General features: G+C 42.9%; 1 protein-coding gene and 1 pseudogene across 1 annotated transcript in view; one reads left to right on the forward strand and one right to left on the reverse strand.

Moving 5' to 3' along the window:
• Positions 1 to 3,267, reverse strand: part of DRG2 (developmentally regulated GTP binding protein 2) — a 29,012-nt gene extending 25,745 nt beyond the window's left edge. The window contains exons 1-2 of the mRNA XM_077449446.1: positions 3,122 to 3,267; positions 45 to 205 (exon numbers count right to left, since the gene is read on the reverse strand). Coding sequence (XP_077305572.1) covers positions 45 to 205; positions 3,122 to 3,185 — 225 coding nt within the window. The 5' untranslated portion in view covers positions 3,186 to 3,267. The remainder of the gene's footprint in view (positions 1 to 44; positions 206 to 3,121) is intronic.
• An 11,054-nt stretch (positions 3,268 to 14,321) lies between these two features.
• On the forward strand, positions 14,322 to 14,440 carry LOC143925881 (5S ribosomal RNA; annotated as a pseudogene).
• The last annotated feature ends 1,187 nt before the right edge of the window (positions 14,441 to 15,627 follow it).

A 15,627-nucleotide genomic window follows, 5' to 3' on the forward strand; every position in this document is an offset into this window, starting at 1 on the left:
TGATGCATTAAAAGGTAGTGAACTATAAATGAGCATATACTGACCTTACCCACAGAGGGGAACCCGATCAGTGCCACCCGGGCATCTCCAGATTTCATAACATCGAAGCCCTCTCCCTTGGCGGCAGCCGATTTGGACGGCTCTAGAAGCTGGGCACGGTACTTGGCGAGTTTAGCCTTCAGAAGACCCAGATGGTATTCCGTAGCTGGAAGAGTAAGGCGGAAGAGGGTCACATGACACGCACCCCATTAAAGCATCACATCCAAAATCCAACACGTTTTTTTTAACTGCTCTCCTGATTTTACCTCGCAATAGTTTTCACATAAATGTGCCCAAGTGTGAAAAATAAATGTCATGCTGGTACGGGATCACTAGCTGCCAACTGTCCACAAATTTACAGAGCGATCAGATAAAAATAAAAGTAGAACTGAAGGCAATAATCTTGTTTTTTTATTTGGGATGGAGAGAAAAGATTTGAACCCCTTTCAGGTTTTTCATTATGATGTTTTATGCCGCGTACAAACGGCCGGACTTTCTGGCAGACTAGGTCCGACGGACTGATTCCGTTGGACAATCCGATCGCATGTGGGCTAATCCGATCATTTTTTGTTTAAAAAAATCCGGACGGTCCTTGAAATAGAACACGTTTCAAATCTGTCTGACTGACTCAATTCCTATTGGGAAAACCGTTCGTCTGTGTGCTGGTCCGACGGACCAAATACGACACAAGGGAAGCTATTGGCTACTGGCAATTGAACTTCCCTTTTTAGTCCCATCTTACGTCATCACATTCAAAATGAAAGGACTTTCGAACTGACTTAGTCCATTTGTGTGCGGCCAAGTCCGTATCTTCGGAAAAACTGTAGGAACACCGCCGGACCTAGCCTGCCGGAAAGTCCAGTCGTGTGTACATGGCATTACGCTTCCTTTGTGAGGATACATTTTGTCTACACTTCTGTTTTCTAATAAATCTCTGGTAATGCACTAGGCCAGGGATATGCAATTAGGGGACCTCCAGCTGTTGCAGAACTACAAATCCCATGAGGCATAGCAAGACTCTGACAGCCACAAGCATGACACCCAGAGGCAGAGGCATGATGGGACTTGTATTTTTGCAAAAGCTGGAGGTCCGCTAATTGCAGATCCCTGCACTAGGCGTTTGCGTCCTTCTGTGCTTTCTTTTGTAACTTTCATTGGATTCTCCGATCTGAGGAGGGCTGCATCGGCTGATTATTCTTGACCGATCCTATCCTTGCCACCTATAGCCTGCTGCACACTTTGCTTGTGACAGAGCTCTGAGTGCTGGAAGTAATCTATGTATAAATTATGGCCATTCGATTTTTTTTATTTTATTTTCTATTTATAAATTTGCATGTCGGTTAAATAAAAATGGATGCGTGTGTCCATCGTTATGGCCGAGTCACACTTTTGTAATGTGGAATGCGTACGCTATTGGAACATGCATTAGTGTGTTGCGGCGGGAACCCCATTGTTCTGGGAGGATGTCATATGACGTCCTCTTCCCGAGAACAGGCCGCAGTACCGGTGCGATCTGTCACCTGCTGTGTCCAATGGACACAGCGGATGACTGATCACTATACCAGCCTGCTGCCAGTAAGGTGTGATCCTTGTGACCAATCACAGCAGATCACAAGACAGTTGTAAACAATGAATGGCTTCCTTTCACGCAATTCATTGTATACAATTGCGTTGCTAGCCGTGATTGGTCACAGTAATCACATGGTACAGACAGGGCCAATCACAGCCCATTTGTACCATGTGATTAGATGTGGTCAATCACAGCTAATCACAACAATGCACAGTTGTCTACACACTGTCATTCAGTAAAGATATTTGCTTATAGCAGTGAAATTGACTGCTATAAGCAAAGTATGTAAATAAAAAATCCTGATCAACTCCCCAGAGTGGTACAGTGCTACTAAGGTATAATCAATCAGCACAGACCCCTCTTGGTCAGGAGAGCAGCCGATCGGCTCTCCTCTATTCGCGTCCGTCAGACGCGAGTGAGGAAAAGCCGATATATGGCTCTTCCTGTTTACACTGTGATTGGACACAGCTGATCACGTGGTAGAGAGTCTCCTTACCTAAATCGCTGCGCAGCGGCTTGTTCTCCTGATCACGTCCGATCAGGATAACACAACCACTTTGCCGATGTCATATTGCTATATACAAGTGGTTAAATACCACCAAAAGAAAAAGCTCTATATGTATGAAAATACAACACTAAAAATGTCATATGGTTAGAGTGTTGTATGACCGCGCAGTTGTCATTTAACATGCGACGACGCTGAAATCTGAAAACTGGCCTGGGCAGGAAGGGGGTGAAAGTGCCCAGTATTAAAGGGGATAAACGGCACCCCAGCACACTAAGAGTAGCGGGAACACGCTTTTTTTTACTTATTTACAGCAGTTGTTCAAATGCAATTTTTTGGGGAAAAAAAATGACACTTTAATGAAAAAAAACAAAACCAACCAGTAAAGTTAGCCCAATTTTTTTTTTTGTATAATGTGAAAGATTTTACGCAGCGAGAATTGTGATCTTTTTATCCTAAGCGAAAAAAATTGTGATTCTCATTTTGGCCAGAATCGTGCAGCTCTAGTGATTTGTAAAACACAAAACTGCATTTTTCTTACACACGTCTACAAAACGACCAAACAACACGCGTCACACTTGCAGCGCTGTTTATCGCCAATGGCACCCTTAGCGTTGCAAGAAGACGCACGGTTCAAAAACGCACAATGCCCAAGATGAGCTGAGTTTCTGCATTTGCTATGTGGAGGTGAGCCTGTTGTAACGAATAGGCTGCCCTGTGAGCGCAGCTAAAAAAAAAAAAAAAAACACACAAATAAATGTGGCGCAACGTTTGCCCAATTCTTAATTAGGTGTGACTGCAGACTAATGCAACGTACAAGGATAGTGAAGTTTGAATGGGCCCCTAAACTCCGACTGCATCCCCTCCCCCATCTTCTCCTGGTTACAGAAGCTGTCTGAGGAACTACAACTCCCAGTAATCCCAGGCCATGCTGGCAACTGTATTCCCCCCAACCCAACACAGTTGGAGTACCAAGCACGCACATGGTCATCTTCCCCTCCCCCCACCTTTATTCTTCTGGGTCCTGGCGATCTCCTTCTCGATCTCTGAGATCTTCTCCAGGATCCCCATGTCTGCGGCCTGCCACCTGAACACCCGCACTGCAAAGAGCACGGTACCCAGAAGCCGGGGAATAGGGCGGAGACAGGCCACTGCTGTCATCACTCCGCGCAGCCGCACCGACGGCCATGTTTGATGAGGGCAAGATGCCCACAGGCTAAAGTTTCTGGCGTTTTCTGATTTAAAAAAAAAAACAAAAAAACAACAACAAGCAAAGGAAAACAAAATTCAGCTGACAACATGGCATGTAAAAGTCTGTTAGGTGTCAGCAGTTTCTAAACAAGTTCTGGCTAGATATAAAAGAAAACCTGAGCTGTCCTGAAAACTCTAGTTTCATGGATGTCCTGTTGGAACTTTTTTAGACTTCTTTCACACTGAGGAGCTTTTTTCTATATTAAAATAAAATTTAAAAAAAAGCGCATAAAAAGCTCACAAACAACTATTTCCATTAAGATAAATAAATGCTTTCACGTTGGGGCAGTGCGCTAGTGGGGAGGTAAAAAAAACGCTTTGGCCACTTTCGCACTGGGGCATTGGCGGTAAAATGCCGCTATTTTTAGCGTCACTTTACTGTCATTTTTGCGGCCCTTTTTAGCAACTAGTGGGGCACTTTTAACCCCCGCTAAGGGCCGAAAAAAGGGTTAAAAGCGCCCAGCACAGCGGCGCTTTGCTGGCACTTTGGCAGCACTGCCCATTGATTTCAATGGGCAGGGGCGCTGAAGGAGTGGTGTATACACCGCTCCTTCAGCGCCTCAAAAATGCAGCTTGCAGGACTTTTTTTAGCGTCCTGTCAGCGCACCGCTCCAGTGTGAAATACCTCAGGCTTTCACACTGGAGTGAGAGGAGAGGCTCTTTACAGACACTATTTTTTGAAATGAATGGAAAGCGCCTCAATAGCCCACTGCTAACGCCTCAAAAGCGCCTAGCATTTTCAAATGCCTCAGTGTGAAAGGGGTCTTAATGTTTTGAGGCTAGACATAAAGATTTTATATAAAATAAAAAATAAAAAATAAAATAATATATATAATTTTATATAACATGCCTTATTTTCATATGTGACCAGTGATTCAAAGTAATGAAAGGCATACTCCATGTTTTTTATAAACATTTTCTCTCTCTTTCTTCACAGGGTTGTCACTTTTCCATCAAGTGAAACCAGAACACTTTAGAAGCGCGCAGTCATTTATTTATTTTTAGCATACACTTAGGGTACTTTCACACTGCAGTGTGGGGCGTTCGCGGTAAAGTGTCGCTAGCAGTGCTTTTTGGCCACAGCTGCCGAACGCTTTGCAGGCACTTTGGCCATTTCAATGGCAGGGGCGGTGGAGGAGCCATACACTGCTCCCACACCGCTCAAAAGATGCTACTTGCAGGACTTTTTCTAATGTCCTGCAAGCGCACAGCTCCAGTCTGAAAGCACTCGGGCTTTCACACTGGGGCTGCAGGGGAGGCGTTTTTCAGGCACCTTACAGTCGCTATATTTAGCCATTTAATGCCTGAAAAACACCTCAGTGTGAAAGTAGTCTAAGACCCCTTTCACACTGAGGCACTTTCACGCTAAAAAAAAAGCGCCTGAAAAGCTCAAGACAATCTATTTCCATTAAAATTAATGAATGCTTTCACACTGGGGCAGTGGGCTGGCAGGGCAGTGAAAAAACGTCCCTCTCCATTGAAATTAATAGAAAGCTTTTCAAAAGCGTCTGAAAAGCTCTTCAAAAGCGCTCAAATGTTATACTGGCAGTTTAGAAGCACCACAGTGTGAAAGGTGTCATAGGCTACTTTGACACTGGGGCGTTGTGGGGGCTGGCGTTAAAGCGGCGCTATATTTAGGCGCGACTTGCCGCCGGTTTAAATGGTTAAAACCACCTGCAAAACGCTGCTGCAGCGGCGCTATGCAGGCGGGTTTGCAGTGCTGCCCCATTGTTTTCAATGGGAAGGTGCGCTTTAGGAGCGGTAAATACACCACTCCTACAGCGCTCCAAAGATGCGGATTGCAGGACTTTTTTGAACGCCCTGCAAGCACACCGCTCTAATGTGAAAGCCCTCGGGGCTTTCACACTGGAGACAGAGCAGCGGCTGCTTCAGGGCGCTTTGCAGGCGCTATTTTTAGCATTTTAGCGCCTGCAAAGTGCCTCAGTGTGAAAGCAGCCTTAAGGATCGTAACAGACCTGGGACACATTTGGGCACTCTAAAAATAATGCTAATGTGGTGCACATAGTGCCCCCTCATCCTACTGTCGGGCCTTGTTCGGAGCCACATTCCTGTCTGAATAACGTGCCCTGGTTTTAGGTGAGCTGAAACCCGGACACAGGATTCAAAACGCAGACTGACCAGGTGAATCCTGGATAGGTGGCAACTCTACACATACAGCCAGGAGATGGTAAAAGGAGGCGGTTGAGTAACAATTTTACACCTCCACCTCCCCTAACAGTGGCTTACTTCTGCTTATGGCTCCATACATGAAACAGCATGTCACTTTTGGCCTCTGAATGCAACAAATGCAGGTCAATTGGGCCTCACTGAAACCATGTGCAATGCATGTGCATAGCTCCCAACAGTCCCTGATTGTGAGGGACCAAACTCACTCATCCAAGTCTTTATGGACTTTTCTTTGTGCACTGGTGCACAATAATGTGGGAACAGGAAGAGGCCATCCCCAATATCTTCATGGGATGCTGGAAGGGTTTTCCCTTACCCCTATATTAAGGTACCCTTTTGTGAATTGCATGTTCAAAGTCTGGCCCACGTTCTTGGTTATCTGGACATGTATATCTTTTGTCCAGATGCCTTGGAGGGGACAGGCAGGAGGCGGGACGAGTGCCGTGCACACAAGAGTATTTCCTGTTTACACGGCAGACTCTGTAATAGGAAGTCCTATCTCCGGTGCTGCCATTGGACGACTGTTCTGTCCATCAAAGGAGGCGGAACTTTCTATTAAAGAGGCCTCAGAGAAAACAGGAGTTTTTCATGTATCTAATCTTTTGGCGCTCGTCCCGCCCCCTCCCTGTCTCCTCCGAGGCTGCAGATGGATTGGCATCAGTCAGGCTGCACTGATTGCAATGGTGAGTCTGCATTCCTGGCAATGATGGGGGCTGTATTCCTGGCAACGATGGGGGCTGTATTCCTGGCAATGATGAGGGCTGCATTCCTTAAAATGATGGCGACTGAATTCCTGGCCATACTGGGTGCTGCATTCCTGGCCATACGGAGTGCTGCATTCTTGGCAATGGTGGGTGCCGCATTCCTAGCGATACTGGGTGCTGCATTCCTGGCAATACTAGGTGTTGCATTCCTGGCAATACGGGGTGCTGTATTTCTGGCAATGGTGGGTGCTGCATTCCTGGCAATGGGGGTGCTGCACTGATGGCAATGGTCTGGCTGCAGATGGGCACTGACCCTTACTTTGCTTGATAGTTAAATTTTTTCCCTGAAACTTCCCTCTTAAAGTGAAGGTGCGTGTTAATAAATACGGTACATCCAAATACCACGCCCAAGATCATCTCTTTACTCACACACAGCCGCAAAGGCAAGAGAATTCTTGTTGGGCAGTGTATTAGTGCTCGAATGAAAACACAGACGGAATTTTAATCGTTCAAAGAATGTCAGGCAAAATGGTGGGCCCTCGCGCATGTTCATTTAATCAAATCTGGCCCTCTTTGAAACGTTTGGACACCCCTGCTCTAGGCTTTTCCAGCACACTCCATAGGTCTCTGAAGTAACTGCAGTCAGCATTAGTATTTTTAAAATGTAATGATTTTGGATTTATGTAAATTGTCTGGTTTTGATATATTATAGAGTTGTTTTTAATCCAACGCCTGCTCCATAAGGAGTGGACTTCGATCCAAGAAACCAGACATGTGCCGTTTGTTTCATTCAGAATAAATATTCAGACAAATTTTTCATTATTCTGAGATTCAGACATATCCAAATACCTGAATTACAGTATAAAAGAAGTTAAGTGAATGCTCCGAATAACGAAACAATATTAGTTTGAAAATCGAATTGTAAACATGTTTCTGAAATCAAAGACTGTGTGTGTTATTAGAGTACCATTTTGAAATAATGCTGTTTTAGTCAAGCCAAAGGGGTTTTTAAGAGTCATTGTAATCATTTGATGAAGATTTTTCTTGTGTTTTTTCACTTTATTTTCAATTCAGCCAATTCAAAATTTATCAATTTGAACTTTCGAATCGGAAATTTTTTTATAAAAATCTGTAAATTCAAAGAAAACTCGAAAAAGACAAAACTAATTCTGAATACGAATTGAACAAATCAACTGAATTGAAAAAAACTAAATAACTAGATTAACAAATCTAAAACTAAACTAATTTTTTCGTCATGCACATGACTACAAGAAATGCATTGAGTTGTATAGAATAGTAGTATGTGATAGTTTGATGTGTAACTACAGTAATTTGGGAGATTGGAGAGCTACAAAAGCTGTGGTTTTGTGAGATTTTTTTTTAATATACACTATATTACCAAAAGTATTGTGATGCCTTCCTTTACACACACATGAACATTAATGGCACCCCAGTCTTAGTCTGTAGGATTCAATATTGAATTGGCTTGTTGTCTCCACTCCAATTTATGCCAAAGGTGTTCTATCAGGTTGAGGTCAGGGCCTTGCTTTGTGCACTGGTGTGCAGTAACATTGGAATCGGAAGAGACCATCCCCAAACTGTTCCCACAAAGTTGGGAGCATGAAATTGTCCAAAAGGTCTGGGTATGCTGACACCTTAAAGCCCCATACACACTATCAGATTTTCTGCAGATTTTTGTCTTCAGATTTACCAAATCCATGTAGTACAAGGGCCTGCCTAATTGCATACAAATTGACTCTCCTAAGGTTTGAGCTCATATTATATGGTTTTGGTAAATCTAAAGGAAAAACAATCAGCAGAAAATCGGACAGTGTGTATGGGGCTTAAGAGTTTGCTTCACTGGAACTAAGGAGCCAAGACCAAACCCTGAAAAACAACCCCACACCATAATCCCCCCCCCCCCCTCCAAATTATTTGGACCAGCGCACAAAGCAAGGTCCATATAGACATGGATGAGCAAGTTTTGGAGTGGAGGAACTTGACTGGCCTGCACAGAGTTCTGACCTCCCCCCCCCGATAGAACCCCTTTGGGATGAATTAGAGTGGAGACTGCGAGCCAGGCCTTCTCATCCAACATCTGTGCCCGTCCTCACAAATGCCCATCTGGAAGAACGGTCAAACATTCCCATAGACACACTCCTAAACCTTGTGGACAGCTTTCCCAAAATGCCACTCACAGTGCCAGAGCTATGAACCCAGAATAAACGCAGAGGGAACATGTCAGCCCCCCTCAGCGGTGACCGAGTGCGCTGCAGGAGCTTCATTCTAAGGTAAATATTTGATAATGTGCTAGCACATTATGCTATTGTCTTGCAGGGTTTTTTTTTTCAGCAGTTTACTGAACATGTGGTCAAGCCTGGCGAAGGGGTCCTTTGGCTCTGAAATGTTGCGCCTACCCTGTTGTGATCCTTCTGCAATAAAAGTTTTGGATTGCAATCCAAGATCCATGGCGTGCTGACAAACATATGTATTTATCTGTGATATATCAGTGTCCAGCTGGTGATCGTTGCAGCACCCACTACAGATGAGTCTCTAATCCAGGAACGTGTGCGATGGGAATATGAATAAAACTACAACCCTTAAAAGGGCCGGGTGGTGGCTGGCAGGAAAGGGTTAAACAAAAATGGTTAGTTCCATTCACGTACAAAAAATGTTTTGCAGTGTTTCCCTTTGGAAATTTTAATTTGGAAAGTCTGAATCAGCTGTCGAAAGTTGTGTACACACTATATGAACATCGAACGATCGTGCCTTGTACGGAACTGCTCTTCCGATTTTCCAGTGTGTACCCCACTTAATGCAAGTGCAACATCTAAGTGTTAAAGCCCACCCTCTTTGCCACCACACATATTATGTGGATGGAAAGAGGTTCAATTAACAGCTACAAGAAAGCACAAAATAAGCTGCATGCTTTTAGTTGCAATTTCTCTAAATGAGATCTTTAAAGCAGCTGTCTGATGAGCAATTATCACTGCTCTGATTGCTGCTTTTTTATTTTCTTCCTACAACAAAGGAGACAAGAGGAGAACAAGAAAAGGGTGCCTACAGTGCCACCTTCTGTCCAGACAAATGATTATATTTAAATGCCAAGTTTCCTATTAACCTCCCTGGCGGTAATTCAGATTGTGGCTCAGGGTTCATTTTCAGTACCAAAAGCAGTAACCCCAAGCCACACTCGGGATATCCTTGTAAAATTACTTACCTTGTCCCTATGATCCTGCATTGTACTCCCACTGTGTCCTGCGGCGGATGCATCAGTCTTTCGGGCTCTGTTCGCTGCGAGCGCAGTGAAGCATGGGGGCGGAGCCGGGCGAAAAAAAAAAAAAAAAAAAAAGTACAAACCATAACATACACACAATACATTACTGTATCAAACCATTTCACCTTAGTTTTGTCCCTAGTGCTTTGTCCAGTGCCCTGCCTGCATTTTTACCGTTTTTTTTTCTGCCTGGAAACTTGAGAAGGTCCATGGCATCCAAAAAGCCTCCCTTGAGACATGAAAAACAGCGATAGTGAATTAGAATCACCTGCAGAATTGAGCGATAGAGATTTGTGGGGAAATTCGTCATCAGACACTGAAAGTGACGACAGCGACTGAGCTCAGTGATATGTGAAGTTGGTGCTCTATTGCCTGTGTTACAGATCACGGAGCCCCCCAAGATTCCCATTTACTGGAGCATATGGTACGAAAGTAGACACTGAACACAACAACCCCTTGGCATACTTACAATTATTTCTGATCGATGAAGTTATTGAAAAAATAGTTACTGAGACAAACCAGTACGAAGACAAACAATTAGCTACTACGCATCGGAAGCTTCCAAGAAGCAGAAAGTGGGAACCAGTGACCAAAAATGACATTTGGAAATTTCTGGGCTTAACAATACTTCAGGGAGTGGTGGGGAAACCCCTACAGAAGTGGTATTGGATAACTAATAAATTATTTGCCACTCCATTCTTTGGCACAGTCATGTCAGAGTACAGATTTTCCCCGATTATTAAATATTTACACTTTCGAAAACAATGAAGAATTTGATGAAAATACTCACTCTGCACCAAAACTAAAGAAAATTTGAGAAGTATCTCAAATGATTCTAAAGAATTTCCAATGGAGCTTTGTGCCAGAAAGAGATATCCGCCTAGATAAAAGTCTAATGGCATACAAGCGAAGGCTTAGTTGGGTACAATGCATTGCATCAAAGAGAGCAGGATTTGGCGTAAAATCCTACATGCTATGTGAATCGTCAACTGGCTACATTTGGAATTCAAGCTTATACACTGGAAAAGGAAGAAAATTCAATACAAAATACACTATGGATTGGCAACATCTTCCGTTATTTCACTTATTGAGTCATTGCTAAATCAGGGCTAAAACTTTTATACATATCCTGAACTTGATGAGTTTCTTCTGCAAACCTAAACAGATGCCTATGGAATAGTTAGGGCTAACCGTAGAGACATGCTGCCAATGTTTGGCAATAAGAAGCTGAAGACTGGAGAAATGGTTGCCTGGCAGAAAGGTAAAATGATGGCACTGCGATGGCGTGACAAGAAAGATTTGTGCCTAATGGAGTACAGCCACACGTAGTGATAGACTACCCTGTTTCCCCAAAAATAAGACCTAGCGTTATTGTCAGTGATGGCTGCAATATAAGCCCTACCCCCCCCCCCCCCCCCAAATAAGGTAGGTCTTATTTTCAGAGAAGGGCTTATTTGGGGGGTAGAGCTTATATTGCAGCCATCACCGACAATCACGCTAGGTCTTATTTTCGGGCAAACAGGGTATAACAACACCATGGGAGCTGTCAACAGAGCCAACTAAGCAATGACATTTTATCCAGCAATGAGGAAACAGCAAAAGAAGTACTACAAGATCTTCAGGCATCTTCTTGAGCAATACTTCTGGAATGTCTACATTCTGCTCAAAAAAAAAGCGACAACCCTGTGATTCATTCGGACAGTTGTATCTTTGTGAACCACCAACACCATCAATGGCTGTGAGTAGAGCTGAATGTCGTGCTGTTGGCATTGTCAACCTGGAATGCCCGACTGGTCGTCACTTCATGGATTACATCCCACCAACCGAGAAAAAGTCAGCACATACAAGGATGTGCATGGTTTGTTGCTCGAAGTGAGTTGACAGCGGAGAAAAAAAAAATAATAATAATAAAAAAAAAATTAAAAAAAAAAAATCAGAAAAGGTTCCATTGTCCCGATTGTGACGTCAGACTTTGTGCAGGCCCATGTTTAAAACATTTTCAGACCCAAGATGTTTACTAAACCAATATGCAATGTCTAGTATTACAGTGAATATAATATTGCACCCTTTAGACAAATTTCAGTGTTTTTGGTTTGATTACATTATTGAATAAAATGTATTATATATATATATATATTACTTTTTATAATTATTAAATTATAATTTCATGTTTCAAACTATCATACCCGGGATGTCTACTAGACCCTTGTTTGGACAGATTTAAGTGAGTTATTCCTAAAAATTACAGGCCTACAATATAAATCAACACATTTTCAAAACAACGTACCGCTTTGATATTCAAAAATACTGACATAATCAGACCTCCAGGGAAGTTAAAGTGGATGTAAACCCCATTCATGAAATTTGACCTGGGCACAAATCTCTGCAGTGTTTACATCTCTCTCCAAAGCCCTGTGCCTTTCTGCTGCTCCATTCCTCTGTTATCAGCATACCTTCATCCAATCATGTGCAAGCAAAAGTGCTGTTTATTATCCTTGCAAAGTGAAGTTTCACCTCATTTAGTTAGCTCTGGAGCAAATGCCCTTGCAACCGCTCTTGCTGCTCCATTCCTCTGTTATCAGCATCAATTCTGACAAGCTTTCAGATAAAAGCAGCTGGAAATTTGTGTCGGGGAGGGAACTTACAGATGGATAAGCGGAGAGCGTGACTATTCACAGCACAGCTCTGCATGTTCTTTCATTCCTCTGCCTGGAGGAGAGGGGAGTGCCTTTCCTTCAATCAGCTCAAACACAGTGTATTCCCAGACTCCCCTCCTACTCCTGACACAGGAAGAAAGATTTCGAACACAGGTGTGCACTTTCTAAAGAATGTAGAAAGCTGAAGACAGCAGATATACATGTAAAAACGTATGTATGAAGATTTGGTTCATCCATGTGCATTATCTGAGGATGTCCATTTCACTGGGTATATGTGAGGGTTTACATCCACTTTAAAATAAAAAAAATAAAATCATTATTTTGATTTAGCCCTGGACCATAATGAAAAATACAGAAAAAGCCACTATCAATTCCATTTATTCTTACGAGTCTCTGCTGTCTGGCTGGGGGAGTCACACAAGAGTAGCAGATTGTCAGTTTTGGGATGACATTTGCATATGCCTGACTTTCAGAATAAATATTTGTAACAATTTTTTTTTACAAATATAAAATGATCTTGATTTTGAGTTTTCAACCCCCAAACCCCCACTCCATTGTATTATCTTCAAAGACATTTTGGTTAAAGTGAAATAAAAGACACAACCAGTGATTTTCTATTTATTTTTTATTAGGACTGTTTGCCAAACCCAGCATTGAAAACCCCAGTGACACGCTAAAAAGTCGCTTGCACCAGAACAGCATTGCAGTGCAACTTGCTGGAGACTATGTCACAACAATAAAATGACAACGTTAGATCTTTATCTCTCTGCAGCCCGACCTGCATTGGCGCTCTCATAGCGAATGGAGGGTTTGCCAAACCTTAAAACATCTCATTTTAGCCACAGTGACAGCATTTGCAATCAATTTGATTTCAGCATTAAAGTAAAAAAAAAAAAAAAGAAAAAAAAATGCAAGTAAGTATGAAGCAATACTGAGCATTACCATGTACTCAGGATGTCTTGTACACTGGAAACCAAGCAGGTGATCAATATATTGCATGAATTAGCTTATTGACAAAGCCATAATGTAGAACGCGTGGCAGTTCAGTCAACGATCCTAAAGCCAAAACTTTTTTCCCCAAAATTTTATCTAGGAGTAGGAAATGGTTAAAGCCCCAGTCACTTTGGACGCATGGGAACACATCACAGGACATGAGATGAAATCTCCCCAAAAGGGAAGGCAATCCTTTTGTGATAATTATATTCTGGTGACAACTCCAAATTTGGGAGCATGAAGCTTCATAGAATTTACTAAAGGCAAACAGACACCTTTGCACTCTGCAAGGACAGGTGCGCTGGGGCTTTGTAAATGAAGGGGTCCTCTGCTGGCTTCCATCATCCAATCATGTGCAAGCAAAAGAGCTGTTTTTTTATTATCCTTGCAAAGTGAAGTTTCACCTCATTTAGTAAGCTCTGGAGCAAATTTCCTTGCAACCGCTCTTGCAACGTGCACAGAATATTTGCCTTTATTAAATCAACCCCATAGACAACAATAAAACATTAGAGGTTCTAACCCCTCATCACTTTAAACAAAACGAGAAAAAAAAAAAAAAAACACTTTGGTTTTAGACACACTTTCTAAAATTAGATGGTACAAAGAATAAAAAAAAACCCTGCAATTAAAAATAGAGGGTACAGGTAGCAGTGACAGTGTGACCATAGCAGATGTTCAAATCCTTCCCGCTCTATTCAGAATTAAAGTGTTTCTAAACCCAAAACCATAAATGTCCCTGGGTGGCTACCTCATTCTTCCACTGGGGGGGGGGCATGGTTGTCACCCCAAGCTGCTCCTCCGATATGGACTCCAAACATGTCCTTCATCTCTATTACATGGAGGGCAGGGCAATGTGCAGTATATAGAAGGAAAATATTCTTAAGTGCAGCTCACAGGACGTAACAAAAGACACCACATTTCTGGGAAGATCATCGTATTTGTTGAAAATTTTATTAGCTGGGAAAAAAAAAAAAAAAAAATCAATGCTCTAATGCAACTTTCTGCATGTTTGTTCTTAGGCTTCATTATCGTTTAAAGGATCCTTCGTGGTTGGGTTTTAAAAGGTCTTCTTCAGCAAAAATCCTCCGCATCATTAGGCTCTGACGCAAGCAGTCATTCTCCAAGCTCTGGTAATACAGTTAAAAGCCACATCACCCTGAACACACCCAATCTCATCTGATCTTGGAGGCTAAGCAGGGTCAGGCCTGGTTAGTACTTGGATGGGAGGCTGCCTGGGAATACCAGGTGCCATAGTCAACAAGTATAGCCCAATTGCCCTAGTATGTGGCATGGACATGAAGAATGGCAGCTTCCATAACACAGGTGACAGATTACTTTAGAACCCTCTTTTAGACAAGTTTATAGCTCAGTTTTGGTAGCCTTTGCAGAAGTGCTTTTACATTTTTTTATTTTTAATGTGCTTTGTATATCAAAAAAGGGTTTCAATATAGATTGTTTAGGAATTTTTGACCAGTCTTCCAGGAGCACGTTTGGGAGGTCAGGCACGGACTCTCAGTCTCTGCTCTAATTTATCCCAAAGGTGTTCTTTTGGGTTGAAGTCAGGCCAGACAGGTTTCTCTACCCCAAACTCCCAAACAATCCATGTCTTTCTGGACCTTGCGTTGTACAGTCATGGTGGAACAGGAAGGGGCACATCCACAAACTGTTACCACAAAGCTGGGAGCATGAAATTGGCCAAAATGTCTTGGTATGCTGATGCCTTAAGAGATCCTCTTCACTGGAACTAAGGGGCCAAGTTAAACCCCTGAAAAACAACCCCAAACCATAATCCCCCCTCCACCAAACGATTTGGACCAGTTCACAAAGCAAGGTCCATAAAGACATGGATGAGCGATTTTGGGGTGGAGGAATTTGACTGGCCTGCACGGAGTCCTGACCTCCACCTGCTGGAACACCTTTGGGATGAATTAGAGGTGAGACTGCGAGCCAGGAGTTCTCGCCCATCATCAGTGCCCAACCTCATAAATGCCCTTCTGGCAGAATGGTCAAACATTCCCATAGACACACGCCTAAACCTTGTGGACAGACTTCACAGAAGAGTTGAAGCTGTTATAGCTGCAAAGGGTGGGCCAACTCAATATTGAACCCTACAGACCAAGACTGGGATGCCAATTAAAGTTCATGTGAATGTAAAGGTAGGCATCCTAATACATTTGGTAATATAGTGCATCTTGCCATCCAGCAAAAGACTCACATACCACCCCGATGGTAGAATGCTGCATACGCATTCTAGAACCATTGGTCGCCCATTAACCTTCTAGAGCTTCTGTATAACTTTCTGAAAATGTCTTCTCAGGTCATACTGCAACATTGGGCAGCTTTCTTTGCAGCCAACAACTGGCTCCTAAATATTGACTTTGAAACAGGGCGGTCATGCAATCAACTAGCATCAATTCATACAACCCCCCACATATAGCCACTAA

The sequence above is a fragment of the Lithobates pipiens genome, unplaced genomic scaffold (genome assembly GCF_037356315.1).
Source record: "Lithobates pipiens isolate NorthernLeopardFrog02 unplaced genomic scaffold, aLitPip1_a1.2 Scaffold_22, whole genome shotgun sequence".
NCBI lineage: Eukaryota > Metazoa > Chordata > Amphibia > Anura > Ranidae > Lithobates > Lithobates pipiens.